We start from the raw sequence: 27,739 nt of genomic DNA on the forward strand, positions 1-27,739 counted from the left end.
GTTAGTTGGGGAGGCCTACAACTCCGCCTGGCCAAGGGGGATCCCATCTGCTCAAGGACTGACCAGGCCCCGACCGCTAGCAAGTACTCCGGGAGGGTCTATCTTTGTCACCAGTAAAGACCCTGAACTACACCGCACCGTCTCTGAGTGGTTCCTGCTACCCCCATCATCCCCATCTGCTGCCCTGAGGCCATACCCCTCCCGTTGGGGGTTATACCATCTACGCTGCACCATCCATCCACCGGCCTCAGCGGACTGTCCTGCAGCGGCAGCTCCATAGCTGCATTCAACGGGTGGCGTAGTCGTCCTACATCTACTGCTAATATACCGCCACTTAGTCTGACTCCCTGGGCACGGACCGGGTCACCGCCACGAGACTACTACCCCTATCAGATCCGGCTCCGGGTAGTCCCTGCGTGCGCAACGCTACATCCCATAGGCCCAGGGCGCGTCACATACGTGTGGTCTCGTAACGGCCAGCTCGAGCAGACAGCAAAGCAGAATCTTGACAGTGTGCACATTGCACAATGTGAGCATTCCACGATTTGCAGTCACTCCAGCTCCCCCTCTCTAAGGGCTCATTCACATGAACACATTTTCGGTCCTGAGTGCTGTCCGTGAAAAAAAAATGGTCAGCACTCAGACCAATATTATTCAATGGGGCCGTGCAGGTGTGCAATTTTTTTTTTCATTGACCATGAACCTGCATGTGAAAAAAATCACATCATACACTAGTGTCTTCCATAAATCGGATGAGACTCGACCTTTCAAGTCTAAGGGTGCATAGAAAAAAAACGGATGCCATACAGAGACACAGTATAACTTCCATATTTTACGAATACATTGCAATTCTGTAACAGGAAACTGTAAATGCTGTAAAAATAAAAACGAATTGCACACGGATGTCAAGTGAGAAAAAAAATTGTCCACGTTTCAGTGGATGAAACCTTGAATGATTTGTTTTATACCCTCGTGTGAATGTACCCTTACTGTAGTATATTATTTACCTTTTTGTTCCACTGTTTTCATAGTGAAGTTTCTGGGTTTTATGAACCTAAACATTTGGCCACCAGAGTGGGTACATGTGATCCATACTGACATCTCCACTCTGGCCAGTAATTGGTAATGGAAGGCAAATGATGGCCCAAGTGATGATGTGTAATCATAATGACGTCTCCACTGCAGGCACAGCTCCGCATGGGAGTGACATGGAATTTAAGTGGTGATTTTTCTGAGAAGTTGTAAAAGAAAGAAGAAAGAGGTTCTCATCCATGTGTATGATCGCAATGTTGGACTGGGTGACCGGACAATGTCACTCACCTGGATGAGTTGTGCGTGCGAGAAAGGTAAATGTACGGCTGCTGCTCTGGACGCCAAACTCTCACCCCTTTGGTGGAGGACCGAAACTCATCGTGAATAGATGGACTGTATTTCCGAAGGACTCCAAGGAACCTCAGTATGATCGTTTATTCATGCAATGCGTTTCAGAGTTGATTCAACTCCTTCCTCAGGTACAATACAAAGAAGTATCTCCTCCCCTTTATAGGGTTCAGAACAGATGTATTCAGCACATGTTTTTAAGTAAAGACCAATTAAAATGAATACATTAAATGGTTTATATCTCCTGAGGATATCATGGGGATTATCCACAGGAGAGAAAATGCTTTATATGTATTCATTTTAATTTGTTGTTTTTACTTGAAAATGTGCTGAATACCATCTGTTCTGAACCCTATAAAGGGGAGGAGATATTTCTCTGTATTGTACCTGAGGAAGGAGTTAAACCAACTCTAAAACGCGTTGTATGAATAAACTCTTAGAAACTCTTTTATCATGATATTCCTTGGAGTCTTCTCTGAGAAGTTGGAATACCCCTTTAATCTGCTGAGCTTTTCCAGTGCTCCATCGCGTGCCATGTATCATGCTGAGCTCTCCTGTAAGGCCAAGTGTCCACAACACAGATTCTTGGTGTGTGCAACAGTCAAAGTGTGCGCCCTTGTGTGCAGGGGACCCGGGTAGAGATAGCATGGACATAGAAAGGGAAAAAAATACATAGGCTACATAAATCAAAAGGGGCACCACAAGTAAGTGGTGCCCCTTTTGATTTATGTAGCCTATGTATTTTTGTTCCCTTCCTATGTCCTGAGCTTTCCCAGTGTTGATGGCTAGGGATGAGCGGACCCGTGAAAGTTTGGGTTCTGGTACCCGACTTGAACTTTATTCCAAAGTTCGGTTCGGGTACCAAAACTATACCCGAACTTCAAGCAGTACCCGAACCCCATTGAAAACTTTGAGTCTGGGTAAGAAAAAACTCTCTCTCGATCGAAAGGTTAGAGATAAGGTCACTCATTGCTTTGGTGTGCACAGGTCATCACAATGTTGTGCCTAACACTCAAGGGAGGACATACAAGTGGTGCAACCTGGGCAGCGGCACAGGGGTCTGAGAGGTAAGGGGGCACTCTACCACCTCTAAAGCAGGTGGAATTGTGCATTATAAGGAGATATGGGACTGCAAAGGTCTCATATACTGTTCTTGAACAGGGGCCTCTTATGTCTGTGTCCAGTCCTGTTAACTCAATAAAGGAACTTATAATGTAAAGGGTCCTGTACTTTTCACAAGCATCAATTCTCAAACCCAATATTAGACCTGCCATAAATTAATTGTAAATTGTTATATATAACCACTGTGATGAATTTACATGAGCATGTGAATTTCATAGATTGATGAGAGCGGCACAAAGTGTTAATGTAGCCTTGCTATTTACTATATCTATCAGGTGCCGTAATGGAGACCCTTCCTTCCTCCTAATGAGTGTTGGTGTGTTCTGTGCCCGTCCTGGCTGCAGGGTGACAGCGGGACATGTGCTGCTCTTCCTCTGAATGAAGACTTTGGACTATTTGGGGATAATCGGTATCAGGGAGTTCTCGCCTTCGCTGCTCTGACCCCCCTAGGCCAGGGGCTTACCAAGTGTTTGGATAAAAATCTCTCTGTACCTTCTTAAAATTTCTGGTCTAAAGTGTCTGAGCCAATGGGCACCGAGCGTTACATAAACACATTAAGTGAAGGGGGAGTAAGGGATGAGATTAGAGAAGGGGTTGGGGGTGGGTTTGGGGGACAGGGCGACGCTGGAATGTGCAGATGTAGCATTTTTAAGCGAGACATAAGAATGTCATAATGTGCTGAACATATCCATGGGAACATTGTGCCAGCCAGCAACACTCAGGCAACACCCCGGCCAAGGACCCAGGACCTGTATCATCGCTACAGACACTGCAAAAAGCTGTGGGGTTTTCTTTAAAAATGCATTATTCTAAAAAAATTACATTTTAATAGTTAGAAATATTAATTATGAAGCTAGCTGAGTGGTTAGCCCTGCAGCCTTGCAGCGTTGGGGTCCTGGGTTCAAATCCCACCAAGGACAAAATCTGCAAGGAGTCTGTATGTTCTCCTCGTGTTTGCATGGGTTTCTACAAGGGTCTCCAATTTCCTCCCATATTGCAAAGACCTACTGGGAATTTAGATTGTGAGCCCCAATGGGGACAGTGCTGATATTGTCTGTAAAGTGCTGAGGAATTAATGGCGCTATATAAGCAAAGCATAATAAATAAATCAGCCATCCAAGCTGAGATACAGCATGGTTCAATTAGGCCAAAAATCGGGTTAATGGGCAATTGATATAATTGAAATCAGCTCTTACTATAAATGCTGCGTGTGAGTAGTGTAACCACTTTATTATGGGGAATATTTGGAAATGGATGGCTAATGATATTGATCTAGATCTTATTGGTGGCCAAAATCAAAGTTGGCAATGCACATCTGATGAACGCCAGTTAAACCAGCAAACCTATGATTTCACCAAGACTGCATGACCATCTAATGAGCAAGGGGATCTCCTGGCGCTCCCCTGACCGATGGTGTCTGTGGAAATGAGGATTGTGCATGTTGAATTCTTTTTTCCCGAGGTGAGATAAGCTGCCAACATAGTCGTCTAGCGGTGGCTTACTCCTTTCTCCCCATTAAGAATACAGGCATTGATAGCTGCATATGGAGAGGTTGGGAGATATCGCACATTCATCCGACAATCATCAGATGGGTATGGTCAGCTTAAGGCCTCATTCACACGTCCATGTTGCACTTACATGTTCTATCCTTGTTTTTCATGGATGCAACACATACTCATTATAGTCCATGGAGCTACTCACATGTCCATGTGTCCTTGCAAAAATCACGGACACGTCTGTTTTTTACTGGAAGCATGGATGAAAAGTACCAGTACAAGTCTATGAGTGCATGAAAATCACAGACAGCACACGGATGGCATCAGTGCAGTCTGTGATTAACATCACAAAGGCTAGGAGAAGATTCGTCATTTATTGATTTATCCATGAGTGAAAAACACTGATGGCATTCATACCATTTTTTTTGTGTACATGAAAAATACTGACTTCTGAATGAGGTTGAGGCTATGTGCCCATGATGCAGAAATGAAGCAGAAAATTTCTGCAGCATTTCTGCATCTCCCTGGCAGAAAAAACGCATGCAGATTGTGCATGCGTTTTTCCTGCAGAATACATGCGGATCCACATGCGGATTCACATGCGTTTCCGCATGCAGATTGACAAGCGCTTTCCAGGCGATAGCATCACTTGGAAAGTGCTTGACAACTAGGTCACACTGTATAAATCCATGCAAACGGCATGGATTTATACAGTGTGAACCGTAAAAATTAAAACAAATAAAGCTATACTCACCCCCGAGGCCCCAGCGTGGCTGCAGCGCTGCTTCCTGTCTGGTTCCCGGCTGCCAGCATATCGCGAGACAGAGCGGTGAAGGGCCTGCGGTCACATGACTGTGACGTCACCGCAGGTCCTTCAGCGCTGCTGGCATTCAGAGAGAAGCCTTCGGAAAGGTGAGTATAAACTTTATTTGTTATTTTATTCTTTTTTTACAGGTACAATGGTACCCAGGTCTGGATGAGAGTCTCCTCTCCTCCAAAACTGGGTACCATCCGCACATAGAGACACATAGAAGCCGCTTGTACAAATGTAGAGTCGCGGTTTCTATGCATCTCAATGCAAGTCAATGGCGGGAGTTCCGCTGCGCTTCCGCAAAATTAAATGACATGCTGCGGATTTTTGTACGCAGCATAAACGCTGCGGAAAAATCCGCAGCATGTGCATAGAACATGCGGAATCCCCTTGGGGACCATGGGGTGCGGATTACCTAGCGTTTCACAAGCGTTTATGCTGCGGAAATTCCGCAGCATAAACGCTTGAAAAACGCTACGTGGGCACCCAGCCTGAAAGATGAAAAATAAAAAGTTACACCTAGACTCTGGTACAATAAAGCTTGTACACACGGCATCATCTAGAAGCTTCAAAAAACGATGCTGGTACACCGGCTTCTACATCGGCACTGTTTTTCCTAAAGCATCTTCTTTGTTGTCTTTTTTTTGTCATTTTTGCAGCATCTTTTTTTTACATTTTATGTATAAAATAGTGGCTACTATGAAGCAGAAGCCACCAGAAGAATGGTCCAGTCACTTCTTTGAGCTGATCCACGGATTTTAAAGCTTGAAGCATTTAAAAAAAGTTAAAACAGACTGAACATATGCACAGCAAGTCGTTTTGACAATGCTGTACATGTGCATTATTTTTAACATTCAATGAACGCTTTTTCAGGAGGGTTCCAGGCGAAATCTGCCTGAAAAAGGCGCCTTGTGTACATACTCTATGGGTTTTTATCTTGACCACGCGGCGACTTTAGCAGTGACTGTTTCATGCCGAAAACAAAAAGTGTCTAAGTCACTGTTAGGATTTGGCTCTGCTTTCCATGAGAGTTACATACTTGTGGTCACCTGCCGACTAATTTCCAATCCTGCTTCCCTAGATGGAATATCGATTCCATCAGCATGTTGGGAACCATCATCGTTTCCTTGTGAGATGTAATGAATTTTTATGGCATCAAGATCATTTGATCATGAATGTCCATTAGGGAACTCGATACGGCCTCCCACTGCCTCAAACAATTGGCCCATGCTGCCTTAGCAGCCCATAACACCTGAACTTGACCTTGGCACTGCACTTCTCTAACCACACACTATCAGGAAGTGCTCTCCTTTTATTAAAACTAGTTCCCACCCACTGGGCTAGTCCTATCATTAACTATTTCCTATCTTACGGACTAAACCTATTGTCCTCATCCTATGTCCTATACTGTTGCTAAACTACTTACTATTTAAATCGTACTTATGCTATCATAAGCTTTTGCTATACTTCTCCTGCACTATACACTACTCACATTACACATTAACACTTCACATGACTCATATGCTGTACATCACCATAACACATTATATAATATGCACATCACTATTACATGTAAAACTGCATGACACTATATATACCGCGCGATTGTTGTTTTCAGGAGCAGACACGGGGTAAGACAGGCCACATCCCTACACAGTGTAAATGGGCCATCATTCAAATACATTTAGGAAAAGATGTTATAATATAACATAGTCAATATCTCTAAGCTAGGACTCTATAGTGAATCAAGGTCATGGTGGACCATGATTACCCCTTTTTAACTTCAACAGTTCATGTTGTGAAGAAGTTCCAAGTGACCATCTGGTTATGGCAAAATAGTCATGCTGAGAATTGTGGTAGTGCTGAGATTATACCATGAGGTGTGGTACTGTGGAGCAATAGTCTTAAAAGGTTATGACATTTGCAAATACACCTTATCTGCAATAACTCATGAACTATTAATCAAGCCTTTCATTGTAATCGCATATGAAATGGACATGAAAAGTTGATTTAGTTGGATTAATGCATTGTGGTGATTCTGCTTCTGGATACGTATGCGCTAAGCGAGACCATTTGGTTTACTATTATCTGAAATGGTAACTTTCCATTCCTATCAGATGTCTCATTTCTGTTAGAAGTCTACTTCTTGTCTGATGTCTCACTCCTTGGGAACAAAAGAATCCTAAAAATCCTTGTCAGGAGAGGCAGGAGCCTCCTTCTCACCACTACTCCTCAGCTCATTAAAATGCTTGACCCTGCTCCCCTCTCGCATTCACACATCTGCTTCTTGTTAAGGGGTTCCAGGGTGGGATGAGTTGCGTCTAAGGGGTGACTGCATGGGGATTACTCATGATTAAGAGATATGGGAATGCCATTGCTTGGAGGGCACAGGTGACAGTCGACATGGTACTATCTAGTCTCCTGCTGTTATATATTGCCATAGGGAGACTGTGCAGAACACAAAGAAGAGGCTCCTCCGTGGAGAGTTAATAAAAATGAATGAAATACTGCAACTTGGGGATATTTATGAGACTTGATGACCACGTCTGCACATCTGGCATAATTGCAAGCTTGGTGAAAAGTACCAGATGCCATGTCTCATTCCAATAATATGCTGGATGGGTTAATAAAATGGGTTTGTTTTTACTAAATAGCTGGCAGCCCGTAAAGAGCTCTGAAAGATTGTGTACATGGAATGAAAGGCTGACAGTTAAGAGAAGCAGACCTGCCCGTCTTCATGAAAACAGATGATGAGTGGAGACCTGGCAAACAGGGCCGACTAGCTCGCGTACAGTCCGTGCCTGGTCAGGCATGGTGCACCGTCCAATTAAATTCAAATCTACCAATCAGAATGGTCAAGTGTATTAGTAGCACTAAGATTGTTTGTTTGTAAACAATAACCATTTTTGGAACTTAAAGGGGTAGTCCAGATTTGGCAAATATAGGTTGTCCATTGCTTAACGAATAGCTATGACATTTTGTAATGTTCTTAGTGAATCAGATCTATACGGTTTCCAAGAAATGTAGTCAATTAATAGAAATCTTTTTGTTTTCTTCGAGGGGATGAAAATGTGTCCTGGTCATGTGATGGGCACACAGGTGATTGGCTCACAACAAGAATGTACTGTGACGAACCATACATCTAGGTGTCCAACACATGCAGGAGACATAGTCACATAAGGTCAAAAAGACCGGACTATCAAGTCTAACCTATAATGCTACTGCACTGATCCAGAGGAAGACATAGCTTCCTATGAGATGGATGCCAATTTTCCCACATATGGGACAAAAGTTACATAGAGGCCATTCTACTATCATTATGACTCTGGTAACCTGTCTATGCCCAGTTGGTACCACCGAGGTACTAGAATCAACTTTTCCAAGGGCTAGATTTGCATGGTGTTTGTATGATCTCCTATTACTTGAATTTACTCCATAATAATAATCTTTATTTTATATAGCGCCAACATATTCCATAGTGCTTTCCATACATTATCATCGCCATTGGGGCTCACAATCTAGATTCCCTATCAGTATGTCTTTGGAGTGTGGGAGGAAACCGGAGAACACGGAGGAAACCCCCACAAACACGGGGAGAACATACAAACTCCTTGCAGATGTTGTCCTTGGTGGGATTTGAACCCAGGACCTCAGTGTTGCAAGACTACTAACTGCTAACCACTGAGCCACCGTGCTGCCCCATGTCCTCAGATTTTCTCCTACATCCCAAAAACATTTGGCTTCCTATGAAATTGTCCATAGACCAAATTAAATTGTGAACCCCAATGAGGACACAGACTGGTCTAAGTTCACAATATATTGGTGCCTCATAAGCAACAGGAAGAAATAAAAATAATTGCCACTTTTTAGGGTATTTTCACATTTTGCAAAACTTCTGCACTGGCCCCCAACTTTTTAATAAATGCCAAGGGTGCTACGTGGGATGACTTTCGGGTGTCTATGCCTTTGGTTGCAGTAATTTAGCAGCATATGTTTGTACAAAGTGAATAAAAAAACCTCTTGAGCCTTGGACTTGATCTGTAGGACTGAGGCCAGTCGTGGTGGTCCCGCTGCGTAAAGTTATCTTCTTAGCCCTGCTGTGAGACCTGATCCTGGTTGTCCCCCAATGTGACCTAATCTTGGTGGTCCTGTAATACGACTCTCTCTGTCTGTGGCTTCTATAGCTTTCTCTAAAGTTTTTGTTTTTCTCCTAATCCCTTGGCTGAGTCCCGTGACCATCAAGCGATGTATTAGCCTCTAATCATGTAAAGCTGGCTTTAGGTGCGAGGGAAGGCTGCGTCTGGTGATGTGCACAGTTCCCGCATTCCTCACAAACAAGTCCCAGGGACAAGTATGGAGAACAGGAATTCACAGACAACTTCCACCTGCCGTGTGCACAAGCACAAAGCTGCCTATGAAGATCCATTAAAAGAAAACTTTATATATTATTCTTATTATTATTATTATTATTATTCCAAAGTCTCCAAAAGAGTATTTTTCTTGTCTTCTTCTCTTGTCCCATTGCTGCTTATACATTAGGTAAAAGTCAGACCCCATGATAAAGGGGTTGTGGCCTTCTTGAGGATCCTGGGAGTAGCGGAGCTTCACTTTAGAGAGGACCTCTCACATCTCACTTTTTAAACTTTCTTAAACTTATTAGTGTAACTCCAGTATTTTTACCTTGGTAGGCGAAATACTTCCCAGTCTATCCACAAGTGAGTTTCCCATCTCGCAGGCAGAATGTACCTTTGGAAATACCTTCTGTCTTCAAGTTTGCTGGCAAAATCTGTGCTTCATGTTTTCAGAGACCCATTTGGCCTGATTTATTAAAGGGACTGTCAGCACACGATGACTGTTCAATCCAAGTACAGGCGCTTGGTGCTTCATGGCGTGGCCAATGATTTAAGTATATCTCCACCACCCCTCTTTAATTAACAGAGCTGGCTTCATAGGGCCAGGGAAAGGCAGAGATGGGTGGAAAACAAGCAAGTGGGAAGTGGTAGTTAAATATTTGGCCTCGCCATGAAGCACCGAACGCCTGTACTTGGTTTGAACAGTTATTCTGCACTGACAGTCCCTTTAAAGAAGTTGGCCACAACTTTTTATTATGCCCCCAATGTATCCCTCCAGGGCCCATAAGTGTCTTTGTAATTACCTTCTGTTGCAGTTTCTGCCTGTGAGAGGCTCTATCGGTGGCCACTCACAGGCATCACGTGACCCGCCACTGACGTCACGTCAAGTGAGGCATGACATCAGTGACGCTGTCCCCGTGGTGGATTCTGGGTTGTGGGCGGGGTTACAGCGTGCGTCACACCCAGCATCCATCGCGCGCTTTCCCAATGAATGAGGAGAGGGAGAGCGTGCAGTGGATGCCGGAGGTGCTCTGCGGGGTATCCCAGCACACAACCCAGCATCCATCGTGGAACGCGGAAGAGGGATCCCCGGCTGCATCCGGAATCATGACGTGACATCAGCGGATGTCAGAGCCGGCTGCAGCCGGGGGTCACGTGATGCCTGTGAGCTGCCAGTGATAGCGCCGCTCACAGGCAGTAACTGCAACAGAAGGTATTTACAAAAACACGTATGGACCCCAGGGAGACACATTGTGGGGGGAATAATAAGTAGTGGACAACCCCTTTAAGGTGTTTGAATTCATTGATGTTTTTATACAACTCCCGTCAGCTGCGCCGCATTTAGAAAGTGGGGTGTGACCAAGTGCGTCAGAATAATTTATGATAATTTACACCATTTGCTGGCGGCAGTTGAAGGATGCTCCCATGGAGTTGCACATGCCTCTTAAAGAATTTGATGCATCTTACTGCAGCGCACAGTTCATCCAGAGTGTGCACAAGATGTCAATCTTGATGAATCGCGCCCATTGACCTTTTCTTTCTATCACACAGTTGGTTGTAAGCCCGATGTATCGTTTAATTTCCTATTATGTAATTATTTAATCTAGAAAGTGGCTCCAAAGGTGGAGTTCCTGTTAATTACATTGTTAGCTTGTGCTCCTGCTACTTCAGTAACTGATGGGAAGTAAATTTATTTATGACCCCATTTGTTATGTCAAATTATTCTGCAATCCTGATTGGATCGCTTGCTCCCATCAGACCGGTTACTATGTAATATACAGGCTTCCAGACAGAAGTATAGTGTAGGAACCATGATCATACAGAATAGAATTTGGAGGTCATAGTAGAATCATAGGTCCAGTATAACATTTCTGCATGGATCTACATGGGATATATTTTAGGTAGTTTTTTTTTTTTTTAGCCCATGATTATAGCAATAAATGTAATGACTTGTGACAAAGGAGATATATATATACTGCTAAAAAAATAAAAGGAACACTTAAATTAGAAATCCTAGATCTGAATGAATGAAATATTCTCATTGAATACTTTGTTTTGTAGAAAGTTGAATGTGCTGACAACAAAATCACACAAAAATCATCAATGGAAATCAAATGTATTAACCAATGGAGGCCTGGATTTGGAGTCACCCCCAAAATTAAAGTGGAAAAACACACTACAGGCTGATCCAACTTTGATGTAATGTCCTTAAAGCAAGTCAATATGAGTCTCAGTATTGTGTGTGGCCTCCACGTGCCTGTATGACCTTCCTACAACACCTGGGCATGCTCCTGATGAGGTTGCGGATGGTCTCCTGTGGGATCTCCTCCCAGACCTGGACTAAAGCATCCGCCAACTCCTGGACAGTCTGTGGTGCAACGTGACGTTGGTGGATGGAGCGAGACATGATGTCCCACATGTGCTCAATCGGATTCAGGTCTGGGGAACGAACATAGCTTCAATGCCTTCATCTTGCAGGAACTGCTGACACACTCCAGCCGCATGAGGTCTGGCATTGTCCTGCATTAGGAGGAACCCAGGGCCAACCGCACCAGCATATGGTCTCACAAGGGGTCTGAGGAGCTCATCTCGGTACATAATGGCAGTCAGGCTATCTCTGGCGAGCACATGGAGGGCTGTGCGGCCCTCCAAAGAAATGCCACCCCACACCATTACTGACCCACTGCCAAACCGGTCATGCTGAATGATGTTGCAGGCAGCAGATCGCTCTCCACGGCGTCTCCAGACTCTGTCACGTCTGTCACATGTGCTCAGTGTGAATCTGCTTTCATCTGTGAAGAGCACAGGGCTCCAGTGGCGACTTTGCCAATCCTGGTGTTCTGTGGCAAATGCCTAGCGACCTGCACGGTGTTGGGCTGTGAGCACAACCCCCATCTGTGGACTTTGGGCCCTCATACCACCCTCATGGAGCCGGTTTCTAACCGTTTGTGCAGACACATGCACATTTGTGGCCTGCTGGAGGTCATTTTGCAGGGCTCTGGCAGTGGTCCTCCTGTTCCTCCTTGAACATAGGCGGAGGTAGCGGTCCTGCTGCTGGGTGGTGCCCTCCTACGGCCCCCTCCACGTCTCATGGTGTACTGGCCTGTCTCCTTGTAGCGCCTCCAGCCTCTGGACATTAAGCTGACAGACACAGCAAACCTTCTTGCCACAGCTTGCATTGATGTGCCATCCTGGATGAGCTCATCAAGAGAATGCCAAGAGTGTGCAAAGCAGTCATCAAAGCAAAAGGTGGCTACTTTGAAGAACCTAGAATATAAGACATATTTTCAGTTGTTTCACACTTTTTTGTTAAGTATATAATTCCACATGTGATAATTCATAGTTTTGATGCCTTCAGTGTGAATGTGCAATTTTCATAGTCATGAAAATACAGAAAAATCTTTAAATGAGAAGGTGTGTCCAAACTTTTGGTCTGTACTGTATATATAATATTTTTTTACAAACCACCAATACTTTGTGGTTGATTAAATGGATTCAGACTGGTCCAAAACAATTAGATGTGCACTATGAGAGCAAAGATCAATTCTCCACTGAATGAAAATTGGACCCAAATTATCTTTTCATTTATGATTATGTCTCGATAGACATGTTAGGAAAATGTTTGTGTGTCAACTGAAACCCCGTATACAATACTGTATATCTCCCTTCAACGTATGGCTAAGTTCACATTTGTGGTGGAGGGAGGATTTGTTGCAGCTTCTGTAATTTTTATTGATTTGCAGCATGCCGTGCTATTCTGGAAAACTATTGTAGGTCCATCTGGTGCTGATCTGATCCATCATGCAGCTGATTTTTCCTAAAACGGAACAAAATAATGTAATTCATAACCCTGTTCATGAGACGTCTGTTTTTTATGTACATGTTGTATCTGCATTTTTCATGGATCGCAGTGATTACTTAGCACAAATTCTTAGCACAATTACTTGCGAAAGTGTATTTTGTACTTTCTTGTTACTTCTATGTCCATTCTTACTTGGCTTTTGGCATCCTCTTTGTTTTACGAATTGGGACACTTTCCATTGCTCTTGCGGGGGAGGTAAACCATGTTCTCTGGAAATCGAGTGGTATCCATGGTTGGCACACGCCCTGGAGGATGTTCACATCCCACACACGGGAGGCAGATAAAACAGAGCACATTACATCAACAACAGAGAGAAAGCACTGCAGAGAAGAGACTTGTTCTAGAACATCTGCAATGGACACTAATCAGGCAGCTGCCATACCCCCGTTATCAAATCTGACCATGAAGAGTACTAAGGGTTAAAAAGGATTATTTTGTTCTAATTGAGCCATCTTGTTTCTTGGGTGCAGGAAGTGCTATGGTTCTCCGTTTCCCTTTCCGGTCTTCCTTTTGTAGACATATAAATATATATATGTGTAATATATATATATATATATATATATATATATATATATATATATATATATATATATATAATTAGTACGTACACATATGACTCACCCCCTGAGCCATGGGGCACTCGGATCCGGGCAACAGGGCAATAATGGGGGTAGTACTGGCAACCCGGTCCGTGGCTCAGGGTGGTCAGACCAGTGGCAGTCTTCTATATGTTTTGCAATGTCCGACCACGCCACCCGTGGATTGCGGTCAGTGCTAACTGCCACTGCAGTGCAGACCGCTGGGGCAGATGTAAATGTGCAGCGCTGAATAGTACAACTCCCCACGGAAGGAGTATGGCCCCAGGGCAATATATAATGGATGATGGAGGGGATGATTCCGACAGCAATAGCCATGAAACGGAGGCCTCTTAAACAGTTCAGGGTCTTTATTAGAACAGGTGAAACGACCCAAAAACAGGCCCGGCTAGGAGGGGGCCTGGATGTCTGAGAACAAGTGGGAAGCTGGCCCTGATCAGGGTGAGGGTGTAGGCCTACCGTACTCTCTGCGCTCTCTCTGGCTATTTCCCTCCTCATGGTGTAATAGCCCACGTTCCTGAGCTCACCGTGTCTTCTCGCCCGTATGGCTGGCGACTTGGGTCCCTTTTTACTCTTGGCCTGGTGCGGCTTCACCGGTCCCTTCTGCTGTGGCGGAACCTCCGGGCTTCTTAGGCCAAAGGACATACAGTCCCCTGCGGACTGGTTATTTGCTGTAGGACTTGGAATCCTCACAGCCTCAGACACCAAAGTCTGGTAGATTAGCTTCTCTATCTGCCAGGACAGGCTCGCTTCGCCTCTTGCCCCTGGCTCGTGGCTCTCCTACTGCCACCCGGCCTCTTAGGCTGCAACACAACTGTCTGTCCCTGCTCTGGGACACCTCTCAATCCAGAGACAGGTTGTCCAGTTCTCCTCTAACCCTGCCCCCATTTCCAGCTTTTATAGGGGCAGCCTGCTCCCCCTACTGGCCTGGGACAGGAGGTATTGCATGCTAATGGTCCTTGACCAGAGAACCTCCCCCTTGCTCTCAGACACAGCTTTATTATACATTTGTGGCATCCAGGCCAGGGTGACACACATATATGCACATTATATATATATATATATATATATATATATATATATATATATATTACACATACATATGTGTACGTACACTATATATATATATGACGCGCCCCCTGGGCCAGTGCTGTTAGGGATACCCGGAGCCGGATCAGATGGGGGTTGTAGTCTCCGAGTGGCTGTGACCCGGTCCGTGCCCAGGGTGTCAAACTCAGTGTGTGGCAGTCCTTATAGATGTTACTAGATGTTCTTTTATGTCGACTACGCCACCCGTTGATTTGCGGTCACTACGGCCGCCGCTGCAGCAGGGTCCGCTGAGGCTGGTGGTGTGTGTGCAGCTTTGGGTAGTATAACCCCCAACGGGAGGGGTATAGCCTCAGGGGGTCAGCCGTGGAGGATGGTGGTTGTGAAGGTGCAGCAAAGAGACTCAGAGGCATAAAATGCAGTTCCAGGGTTTTACTTACTGGTGTTGCTCGGGTCACTGTGTACAGCAGTGACCACCCAAGCCGTGCTGCGTCCACCAGGTCCTGGACTCGGTCAACTCCCAGGCAACTCCGGAGTGTGGTCCTGAGCTCCTTTCTGACTCTCCCTTCTTCTGGCCGTTCCCACCAGGGATCCACCTAAGTCCGGCTCCCTCGGGCCTCTTGTTGGTAAACCCTTGTCTCTGGGTTCCCTGACCCTATTCTTGGTCTGCCTTCCGGGTGGATTTAGTGGGTGGTCGTGGCAGATCCTGCCCACGACCTCCGGTCTCTGGCTGAGGATTAGTGCTGTAGCCTCCACCAGCTTGGGATCCGGTACCCTGTTGCCGACCCTTCACCCTATTAGCTCTCTTATGGGCTCTTGGGGTCCCCTCTTCCTGCGCCTCTGGGTCCCTCTTCCTTCTCCTCTGCTCTGCTTCTCAGGCTCTCAGACAGACTGTCTGACTGGCTGACTGACAACTGACTGACTGACCCTGATCTAAGATGGTGCCCACCTTATATACTCCCTCTATGTGTGAGCTCAGGTGACCAGCACCCAATGAGCTCCTAGCTTTACCCAGGCTGCTCCCCCTATCTGCCCCTACACTACTGGGATGTTCCACCCCCCCTCCCACTCCAGCCAAGGACAGACTCGGTCGTACCTGCACATTTATTAAGTGGGAGTACCGTCGGTCTGTCCCCCGGGAATGGGATGTGTGTAGTGCATGCAGCCTACTAGCTCAGTTCCACACTCCATCCTTACCCGGGAGTGGAATACCACACCTCTGGGTTGAGGTGCAATACCCCTGTAGCAGCCGAATCCTCAGGGTGCTACATTCCCCCCTGGTAAATCACAGCACGTCCTCGGGCTGTAAAAGAATAAACATCCAAAAACATACAAATTTTTTTTTTTTTTCATAAACATCAGCATATAAAACATCATATATATTATCATCAGTAATAAACTTTTCATATAAAACTTTTCATAAATAACATTCTTGCTTCTGGTTCCTCCGGTCACTGTGCAACTTGTGACCGGGTAAAGTGCGACAGTCTCTCTTGGAAGAAAACAGTTTCCTATAAAACCGGTAGAGGGCGCCTTAGGAAGCGCAACTATATACAAATGGGATATGGCCGCTCTCAGTCCTCGACCAGTGGGATTAAGGACGGCTGTTCACAGTCCTCAGCCTGTTAAGGGATGGGGACACACGGGTACAGTTCACTCTTTTGTCCCAACGGGGAACATATTTTAAGCAGCAACAGTTTTTTTTTGGTACCCCTACGGGCAACTATATACAGTCTCTTCTCTACCGTACTCAACGACGGCGTCCTCCTGCTCTTTCTTTGGATTCAGTTTCTGTTTCAGACCCGTCCGGGTCCTCTTGCTCCTCTTCACACCGCAGCTCCTCCTCCGTCAGGCGATGCACATGGAGGGCGTAGGGTCCTTTGGCACACTTGTGCCGGGTGAAGGTGACCTCGTCCCCTAGATACAGGTCACGACCTCTGTGTCCCTCCGGCAGATGGCTTTCTACGTCTCTGCGGGTCACAAAGACGTCGCCGGGGGTATGATGGTCTCTAATGAAGCCCCACCCATGCTGCAGGTTGAACTTAATCACAGTCCCAATGGTGCGGGGACCATGAGCTGCACGGGGGTTCCTCCGGGTCCGGCTCTTCTGTTCAGCGCTCTGTATTTGCAGCCGCTGCTCACGGACCCGCCTCTCTCTCCTTTCCCTGTCAAAGACTTCCAACTGCTGGCGGCAGCACTCCGCACGCTCAGCTGCGGCTGCCCTTGTTTCCTGAGTGAACCCCATGAGGTCTCCTCCGGTGGGGTCCCACTCGAACTGCGCTTCTTCCAGCGGGAGCGGGGTCATCGTGACAGGCGCCGGAGGCGGTATCAGGGGCTCATCCAGAGGCCGTTCCCTCCGGAGTCGGGGATTGACGAACTCCGGAGGCCACACAAAGGGCCGCCCATCCGGGCACGTATGCTGGGCGAACAGGTCTTCACCCAGGTGCGGCGCTCTAGAGGTTGAGGGCGCTGTGGTGGTAGCGGCGCCCAGGTTTACCAGGCCTTGCGACCAGGCTTGGGGCACCCTGAATGTGAAGGGCACCGTGAAGACGGCGGCGCCCGGGTGTTCCTGGCCTTTCGACCAGGCCGGCGGCTCGGCAGAGGTGGAGGGCGCTGTTGGTACTGCGGCGCCCGGGGGCACTCGGCCTTGCGACCAGGCCGGTGGCTTCTCCTGCTTGGCCGCGCTCTGGATTGAGGCACGTGACATAGCAGGGGGCGTGGCCGCGGCTCCGGCCGCTTGAGGCCTAGCTTGGAGCGATGACGCAGCGGCTACGGGAACGGTGAGCGGGGCTTCGGGCTCTGCGACGGGGAGCTGGGGCAGGTTTACGGCTTCTGGGCACGGGATGCTGTCGTCCCCATTACCTGCCTTCATCTCTTCGGCTCCCTCCGCGGCGCCGTCTCCGGCCGTCGTCCCTCCTTCGCCGTCCTCAGAGGTGGACTTGCTCCCCGCTGCGGGTGGCATGCTTCGCTGGCGGGCTCCGGCTTGCTGGGCCATCTCTCGAGTCCACTCCGCCAGTGTTTCCTGCTGCACCCGGGCCATCCTCCGTGCTAGGCCCTCCAGCGCGGTCTGTGCACGCTCCCGATCTCCGGGGAGCTGCGCCAGGATCTCCAGCAGGCCTTCTGGAGTGGCGACCTGCAACAGGCTCCTGACCACTGGGTCGGTGCTGCCTGCCTCTCCCTCCATCTCCGGGTGTGTTCTCTCTGGACTCTCCTCCAGACTTCTTGTCTCCGGGTGCGCTCTCTCCAGACTGCTCCACGCGACACCCATCTTTGTTCTCTTGTTCTGTCTCCGCCCACATTGAGGGTCGTCCCGGGGCAACTTAGTGATTGTCAGTTCCAGGGGCAGTTCTCTTACGCTGATGGACACTTCCAGCATCACAGTCTCTGTTGGTGGGCGCGGTTTCCGCTTTTGGCGCCATTCTTCGACCTGGCCCACGATGGGAGGTGGCCTCTTGCCACCCTCTGGCACGCCCATAATGGCGTCCGCTCTTCCAAGGCGGGAAATCTTTGGAAATGGCGGGAATCGTCTCCCAGTGGCGGGAAACTCCATGGATGGCGGGAAAAAGCTGCAAATGGCGGACAACCGGCGGGAAACGACCTGTGATGGGGTCCGTTGGCGGGGACCCTCCGGAACCGGCAGGAGACTTCTTTTTGAGGTAACGGTGAACTTTTCTTCAGGCACGCAGTACCCGGTTGTTGCGGGCACGTTATCCTGCCGACTACGCCAAAGTTGACGCGCCCCCTGGGCCAGTGCTGTTAGGGATACCCGGAGCCGGATCAGATGGGGGTTGTAGTCTCCGAGTGGCTGTGACCCGGTCCGTGCCCAGGGTGTCAAACTCAGTGTGTGGCAGTCCTTATAGATGTTACTAGATGTTCTTTTATGTCGACTACGCCACCCGTTGATTTGCGGTCACTACGGCCGCCGCTGCAGCAGGGTCCGCTGAGGCTGGTGGTGTGTGTGCAGCTTTGGGTAGTATAACCCCCAACGGGAGGGGTATAGCCTCAGGGGGTCAGCCGTGGAGGATGGTGGTTGTGAAGGTGCAGCAAAGAGACTCAGAGGCATAAAATGCAGTTCCAGGGTTTTACTTACTGGTGTTGCTCGGGTCACTGTGTACAGCAGTGACCACCCAAGCCGTGCTGCGTCCACCAGGTCCTGGACTCGGTCAACTCCCAGGCAACTCCGGAGTGTGGTCCTGAGCTCCTTTCTGACTCTCCCTTCTTCTGGCCGTTCCCACCAGGGATCCACCTAAGTCCGGCTCCCTCGGGCCTCTTGTTGGTAAACCCTTGTCTCTGGGTTCCCTGACCCTATTCTTGGTCTGCCTTCCGGGTGGATTTAGTGGGTGGTCGTGGCAGATCCTGCCCACGACCTCCGGTCTCTGGCTGAGGATTAGTGCTGTAGCCTCCACCAGCTTGGGATCCGGTACCCTGTTGCCGACCCTTCACCCTATTCGCTCTCTTATGGGCTCTTGGGGTCCCCTCTTCCTGCGCCTCTGGGTCCCTCTTCCTTCTCCTCTGCTCTGCTTCTCAGGCTCTCAGACAGACTGTCTGACTGGCTGACTGACAACTGACTGACTGACCCTGATCTAAGATGGTGCCCACCTTATATACTCCCTCTATGTGTGAGCTCAGGTGACCAGCACCCAATGAGCTCCTAGCTTTACCCAGGCTGCTCCCCCTATCTGCCCCTACACTACTGGGATGTTCCACCCCCCCTCCCACTCCAGCCAAGGACAGACTCGGTCGTACCTGCACATTTATTAAGTGGGAGTACCGTCGGTCTGTCCCCCGGAAATGGGATGTGTGTAGTGCATGCAGCCTACTAGCTCAGTTCCACACTCCATCCTTACCCGGGAGTGGAATACCACACCTCTGGGTTGAGGTGCAATACCCCTGTAGCAGCCGAATCCTCAGGGTGCTACATTATATATATATATATATATATATATATATATATATATATATATATATATATATATATATATATATATATATATATATATATATATATATATATATACATACAGTACAGACCAAAAGTTTGGACACACTTTCTCATTTATAGATTTTTCTGTATTTTCATGACTATGAAAATTGTACATTCACACTGAAGGCATCAAAACTATGAATTAACACATGTGGAATTATATACTTAACAAAAAATTGTGAAACAACTGAAAATATGTCTTATATTCTAGGTTCTTCAAAGTAGCCACCTTTTGCTTTGATGACTGCTTTGCACACTCTTGGCATTCTCTTGATGAGCTTCAAGAGGTAGTCACCGGAAATGGTTTTCACTTCACAGGTGTGCCCTGTCAGGTTTAATAAGTGGGATTTCTTGCCTTATATATGGGGTTGGGACCATCAGTTGTGTTGTGCAGAAGTCTGGTGGATACACAGCTGATAGTCCTACTGAATAGACTGTTAGAATGTGTATTATGGCTAGAAAAAAGCAGCTAAGTAAAGAAAAACGAGTGGCCATTATTACTTTAAGAAATGAAGGTCAGTCAGTCCGAAAAATTGGGAAAACGTTGAAAGTGTCCCCAAGTGCAGTCGCAAAAACCATCAAGCGCTACATAGAAACTGGCTCACATGAGGACTGCACCAGGAAAGGAAGACCAAGAGTCACCTCTGCTTCTGAGGATAAGTTTATCCGAGTCACCAGCCTCAGAAATCGCAGGTTAACAGCAGCTCAGATTAGAGACCAGGTCAGTGCCACACAGAGTTCTAGCAGCAGACACATCTCTTCAACAACTGTTAAGAGGAGACTTTGTGCAGCAGGCCTTCATGGTAAAATAGCTGCTAGGAAACCACTGCTAAGGACAGGCAACAAGCAGAAGAGACTTGTTTGGACTAAAGAACACAAGGAATGGACATTAGACCAGTGGAAATCTGTGCTTTGGTCTGATGAGTCCAAATTTGAGATCTTTGGTTCCAACCACCGTGTCTTTGTGAGACGCAGAAAAGGTGAAAAGATGGACTCTACATGCCTGGTTCCCACTGTGAAGCATGGAGGAGGAGGTGTGATGGTGTGGCGGTGCTTTGCTGGTGACACTGTTGGGGATTTATTCAAAATTGAAGGCATACTGAACCAGCATGACTACCACAGCATCTTGCAGCGGCATGCTATTCCATCCGGTTTGCGTTTAGTTGGACCATCATTTATTTTTCAACAGGACAATGACCCCAAACACACCTCCAGGCTGTGTAAGGGCTATTTGACCAAGAAGGAGAGTGATGGGGTGCTATGCCAGATGACCTGGCCTCCACAGTCACCAGACCTGAACCTAATCGAGATGGTTTGGGGTGAGATGGACCGCAGAGTGAAGGCAAAAGGGCCAACAAGTCCCTTAGCATCTCTGGGAACCCCTTCAAGATTGTTGGAATATCATTTCCAGTGACTACCTCTTGAAGCTCATCAAGAGAATGCCAAGAGTGTGCAAAGCTGTCATCAAAGCAAAAGGTGGCTACTTTGAAGAACCTAGAATATAAGACATATTTTCAGTTGTTTCACACTTTTTTGTTAAGTATATAATTCCACATGTGTTAATTCTTAGTTTTGATGCCTTCAGTGTGAATGTACAATTTTCATAGTCATGAAAATACATAAAAATCTTTAAATGAGAAGGTGTGTCTAAACTTTTGGTCTATACTGTATATATATATATATATGTATGTGTCTAAGAAAGGTAGACCAGAAAGGGAAACGGAGAACCAAAGCACTTCCAGCACCCAGGAATGAAAAAAAAAATAATAATAAAAAATAATATATATATATATATACATAATATATCTACTGTGTGTGTATATATATATATATATATATATATATATATATATATATATGGGTATGTGTGTGTGTATATACATATATTTTATATAATGCTCCAAGGTTAAAGTACAATTTATTAAATTTTACTAGAAAAGAAACTTAAAATGTGAAAAAAAAATAGAACGCATACAACATATTTCTATCCTGACCCAGAATCTTCCTCTGTCCGGCAGAAATTCTTGAAAGTTTTTTGAGTCAAAGCCTCCGATTTGATATTGCCTTCGCGCCTTTTTTCTGGAGTAAAAATGATTGTAATAGTGACTTTTAAATTTGCGCCTTATTCGTTACATAATTTCCACCATTTTAGAAGTTAACTTTACTTGGTTTCATCTGTGTTCTGGTTTGTTTTTTTGTCTGGCATTATGGGCAGGTATTGGTTATTTGTATTTCCAACTTTTCCAAAATGTCCCAAATTGGTTACGCAGTTGTACTCAAGCACCCTAAAGGAGCACAAATTTTGTCTAATTTATTTTTCTTATTTTATTTTGCACAGCTGAAGACTAACATGTGGTGTGTTTTTCATCTACAAATGTGCAAAAAAACAAGAAAAGGCATGTGTTGAATTTGCACCAAATTCATCAACCCCAATTTTGATGTATTTGTTGCAAAAAAAAAAAAATTACTGCAAAAACCACAAGACTAAAAAGAAAAGTCACTTTTAAAAAAATAACACAAATGATGAGTGGGGCCCTTTGTCTTTTTTAGTCTTTTTTTTATTGTTTGCCAGTTGCTTGATGTCTATGTAGAGACATTATTATAATGCAGTACTATACAAATATAATAGATTACAATTCTAGTTTGGGGAAAAAAGACATCCAGTTCCTGTGATCCATTAAAATCCCATTATGGTTTTATTGAATGATCCGAAGAAGACGAAAACGACACAGGTACAGTAACCGACGCATTTTGGAACAAGTATGACTATGGATAAGGCCCATACTTGATCTGAAATGCGTCGGTTACTGTACCTGTGTTTCATCTTCTGTGGATTGCTCACTAATCCATGATGGGATTTTAATGGATTGTTGGACATGGATTTCCTCTTTCCTATATTGCTGCACGTAGACCGTGTGATGCGTGCACTTGGTGGTAAGTCCCTGGACTTTCTTTGCTTCTTAGAATTCTAATTTGAACCGAAATATATTTTTATATTCTGCATTTCAGGACATGATATTAATGGCGCTCTGGAACCATCGATTGACACAAGTATCCTAGAGGAATATATCAGTAAAGAGGATTCTTCAGAAATGTGAGTTCTGCATCGCTACACATCCTGTTTTATGACAGCCAGTACTTGCCCCAGAATAGAATACAGGCGGCCACATTATCGTGACTCATGACATCATGCTTCATTCTTGAGATTTGTGGTGTACAGGTCACATTCACCACCAATGCTCTCCTCTGCTCCATCATACTCTTTAAGTCGTATCAGGAATACTTAATATTTAACTCCCAATTAAGAAAACTCTGTCACCAAGTTTTTGCTTTCCTATTTGAGAGCGTAATGTAGGGGCAGGGACCCTCATTCCAGTGATGTGTCTTTTACTCTTGCTGTAGTTTTGATGAAAATCACTGATTTATTGGCAGGAGATTATCACTAAAGGACTAGTAAATCTGCTGCATGTAGTCCTCTGTATTAATGAGCTCAATATAACCCCACCCCCACCACTGATTGGCAGCTTTCTGCCTATGCACAGTGCACACATAACTGCCAATCAGTGGTGTGGGTGGGATTATACAGGGCTCAGCTTCAGAGAACTGCTAGATCTGCAGCTGAGAAAGCAGGAATTTTATCAAAACTGCAGCAAAAAGCCCAGAAAGTGATACATCACTGGAATCAGGGTCTCTGCCCCTATTTCATGCTGCACTCCGATGGGGGCGCAAAACCCTGGTGATAAATTCCCTTTAATAACCTCTGTGTACCCGGACCTGATTGTAACTAATTGAAGTTTTTTTCCCCCTTGACGGGGGTTCTTATAGTAGCTCTAGTCATAGAGAAAATGGACCAAAAAATCTATGAAATAATTTCATTAAACATCTTTTTTTACCTTTCGAAGGAATTGTAATTAAAGAAAAGTGAATATAACCCCTCCCTGGCTGATTAGACATGAAGCTCTGCTCACACAGTGACCTTTAGGACTCGTACCGACGACCGTAATTTCGATCAGAGTGTGATCCGACAAAACATCAGATTGCTCTCGGACCAATGTTATTGTATAACATAAAATAAATTACAGACAATGACGTAGATCATCATGGTTTATTGAGTAAAAATAAAAACAGTAGGAATAAGAATACTGTTTTTACCATGATCTTATACAATAAATATTCAATGTTTCTAATAAAAATGGAATTCCTATTTAGATTAGATTAAAAAATAACGTGAGAAAAGGTAAAGCATTATCTCTAGTGAAACAAAGATGCTAAAATCACTTTATTAAGGTAAACAGTATAAGGTAAGGCCACTTGACCAGCCCATGCAAAGGAAAGGGTTAGATGTTTTCTGACATAAGCCCTTTTTATGTAAAGCATTGCAAAGCGGGATTGCTGGACTTTGGATCTGCTGTATAGGTTCTTCTCTAAACTACTAACCGCAAAACAGAAAACATGATCCTGTGAGCAATTCTGAGATCTGCTGCACATTTTGTACTTTGTCTCCCTCTAGTGGACAAAGAGGATTTTGCACTTTGTCAAACTTGTAAAAAAAAAGTGTGGCTCTTCCATGAAGACTGACACAGTAAAATGGAAGTATTGCCCATAGTAACTCATCAGACTCCAGCTTTTATTTTCCCCAGTGCATCTTGAAACATTTTATTAATATGAAATGAATGATCTAGTGGTATGATGGCTGAGAGACTAGTATTGCAACACTGGGTTTCTGGGTCTGATCAAACATGGGAAATCCTTTACCTGTGTAGTATGTCGTCTCTATGTAATAAGAGTTATCTCTAGCTACCCCAGTATCTTCTTTCAGTTCAAAAAACTACTTTGCTCTACCTCATCTGTCTGTATAATTCTGTTCTATGGCATATGCACAGGATATTCTATGAATGTCTGACACATATGGGTCCCATCTATGGGGTGCTGTCTCGTGCCACTGTGGATGGAGAAGTGGGCATGCATGCACAATTGTCTTCATTAAATTTTATGGGAATTCCAAAAATGGTCAACCACACTTGTGCGACTACTTTTGGAACATCCATGGAAGTGAATGGCAATAGCTGTACATGCGTAGCCACATCTCTGCTCACGGAGGTGGAAGATGAGGCTCCATTTTTATAATAGATGCAGATCTCAGTGCCGCTGTATAACCCTCTCCAATAATCACATGGGAGCCATGGAGTTATAAATGCTGACTCCTAAAGGTTTAGTCATATGCACTGTGTGCAAATACATTAATTGCATTGCTTTCAGTGTACAGTGGTTATAAAAAGTCTACACACCCCTGTTTAAAATGGCAGGGTTTTGTCATGTAAAAAAATACCAAGAAGGAACATCTCCAAACTTTTTCAACCTTTTTATGTCACCCTGTTATGAACGTAACACACACTCACTCATGGGTAATAGAAAAAGGGAAGACCTACTACAGATAGAGGCCGCACCCACACTAGCCGCACAACTCAAAAACACCATCTTGAACCTGGCTTCCTAGTAGGTCATCGAGGGGTTTGTCGTACCTCCTGAGGAACCAGAGGGGAGGCCGCAACACCCTGCCAACAAGAGGAGAGGAAAGTGTGCAGGAAGATACGAAAACCCAGGGTGAGAAAATGAAAACCCTTTTATATAGGGTAGAGAGCGAAAGCTAAAGGTAAACGGACCAAGTATAACCTCCCAGAAACCTAGAGGTGAAAGGAAGAGGAACTGGGAAGGAAAACAAACTGCAGGAATTAATATTGAGTTTACCAAACAAGGTAAACCCCTTAGCTGAATGGCTGGAACTCCTAAACCCAAGTCCACCTAGAGGTATAGCCAGCAAGGAAGTGTAGTGAAGGGTGAACATATAAAACCCAATCTAGAATGTGATAGGGCAGACCAAAATGGGAAAATGGAAAACACCTGGAAAGGAGCAAACCAAGGAGGGGGAACAAAGACAATTGGAACAATCAGCATTTGGACAGGGAAGAAAAGGCTGTAGCTCAACAGACAGGAACTGACCATGCAGCAACAGGTCAGCAGATCGAATGCCCAAACTGAGCCATGACACACCCATAATCAGTACAATTCAATTGAGTAACAAACTGAAGTCTTAAGGACTAAACAGAACTGAAAGTTCAACCCTGGTCCCATTAGACTATAACACTCTTTCCCACATGCTTTTGGCAGACGTGATGTAGGTTTTGGCAAAACATAGCCTGGTTTGAATGTTTTTCATTATAAGAAAAGGCTTCTGTCTTGCCACCATAACCCTACAGGCAAGGCATATGAAGAGTATGGTAGATTGCTGTCAGTTGCGGTATTCAACCAGTAGTTGCCAGAAATTCCTGTAGCTCTTATAATGTTGCTGTAGGCCTCTTATCAGCCTCCTTGATCAGTTTTCTTCTTATTTTTCATCACTTTTTGAAGGACGTTAAGTTCTAGGTAATGTCACTGTTGTGCCCAATTTAACACACTTCTTGATGACCGACTTCAGTGTCCCATGGTATATCAAATGTTTTGGAAATTGTTTTTTACCCTTCTCCTGACTGATAACTACCATCGATCAGATCCCTTTGCTGTGTTGTAAACTGTTTATGGTCCATGCCTTTTGGTGTAAAATAAAACTATGAAAATGTCAGGAAAATCCTACTAGAACAGCTAAACTTTATATGCTGTGTACTGACTACTATGTAACATGAGTGTGATTGGCTAATTTTGAGCGCCACCATATCCCCAATTATAAGAGGGTGTCTACATTTATGCAACCACATTAATTGTTTTGTTACTTATATTTTTCCCCTAGAATGATTTCAGTTTGTCTCAATGGTTTTGTTATGAGTGACACTAAAGGTGGGAAAATGTTCTGAAATGATTCTTCTTGATAGGATTTGTTTAGATGACATAAGCCTAGCAATGTGTAGACTTTATATATCCCATGTATATATGCTGTTTGCTGCTATTTTCTGTATATTGAGATATATTTTTCTTACTTTATTCCACACAGCTGTTTCCCTGACATACCCACATCTTCTGGCTATGGAAACCCCGGTCAGCCTTGTACCTCTGGTGGAATCCATGGACCTGGGGTAATTTCAAATCTAGGCCATGGTGGAGCAGCCCACTCAGGCGGAGTCCTCCACATGGGTCAGCCAATGCCAGTGCGGCCTGGTATGAGTGGCACATGTGGGGGGCCTCCTTTCCAATCACACCTCAACTGCAATAACAACAATGTCATGGTCAATCCCAAAGGATACCAGGGTCCACCTATGTGCATGAGCGGACCCGATCTGCCCATCAAAGCAGAACCGAAAACCAGCTATGCAGCCGGGTGAGTAGTATCAAATATGCAGGGATAAAGTGGGATTGTGAAATGAGTGAAACGAGCCTCAATAACTCATTTATTTGTAACGGGAAGAGAATGCCCGACAACTTCAGAACTTTAAAATGGTTTTATTAGACTAACATATTGATGATCTACATCTATCTATAGAATATCAGATTGGTGGAGGTCCGATAACCGGCACCTCCACCGATCAGTTATCAGCTCCAGCAGCAACTGGATGTAAACTACAACTTTTTCATAAAGTTTTCATCCAGCCACTGCCGGAGCTGATAACATCTGATCGGTGGAGGTGATGGGTGTCGAGAAAGTCATCAATGTCTCAGGCCTGGACAACTCACTTAAACCAAAGTTGTCAGACAGCACTTGTCTCAAATTATGCACTTTGGGTTATCTATCTTTTGGAACAATTTACTTTTTTTTTACATAAATATTTAAATTTTGGTCTTAAAGTCATATTTGCATTTAGGTTTCATTAAAATGTTGCACAGTTTGCCTTCTACAGCCACTGTGTTGCACTTTCTATTAGCGGCTGCAGAATGAGTTAACTGAGAATCCATCAGTCAGCTCGCTATGGTGGTCTGACTTGGAGTCTGTAACTCTTGTATCTGTATTTTTCTGAGCTCCTCTCAGCTAATTTATGACCACAGACTACATCAAAGTAGAATGAACCTGGAAAAGCCAAACTGTGCAAAATGTTTAATGTGACCCATTTGCAAAAACGATATTTAGCCCCAAATACATACATTTAAGTAAAAAAAAACAACA

At 45.2% G+C, this 27,739-nt stretch overlaps 1 protein-coding gene across 3 annotated transcripts in view; it reads left to right on the top strand.

Moving 5' to 3' along the window:
- Positions 1 to 27,739, top strand: part of MYRF (myelin regulatory factor) — a 167,243-nt gene that overhangs the window by 101,543 nt on the left and 37,961 nt on the right. For all 3 annotated transcript variants that reach the window (XM_073657980.1, XM_073657981.1, XM_073657982.1), the window contains exons 2-3: positions 22,660 to 22,744; positions 26,636 to 26,959. In XM_073657980.1, the coding sequence (XP_073514081.1) occupies positions 22,660 to 22,744; positions 26,636 to 26,959 (409 nt within the window). The remainder of the gene's footprint in view (positions 1 to 22,659; positions 22,745 to 26,635; positions 26,960 to 27,739) is intronic.

This window comes from Phyllobates terribilis, unplaced genomic scaffold (assembly GCF_046119375.1).
Source record: "Phyllobates terribilis strain yellow unplaced genomic scaffold, ASM4611937v1 Scaffold_13__5_contigs__length_258822181, whole genome shotgun sequence".
NCBI classification, from domain to species: Eukaryota; Metazoa; Chordata; class Amphibia; order Anura; family Dendrobatidae; genus Phyllobates; species Phyllobates terribilis.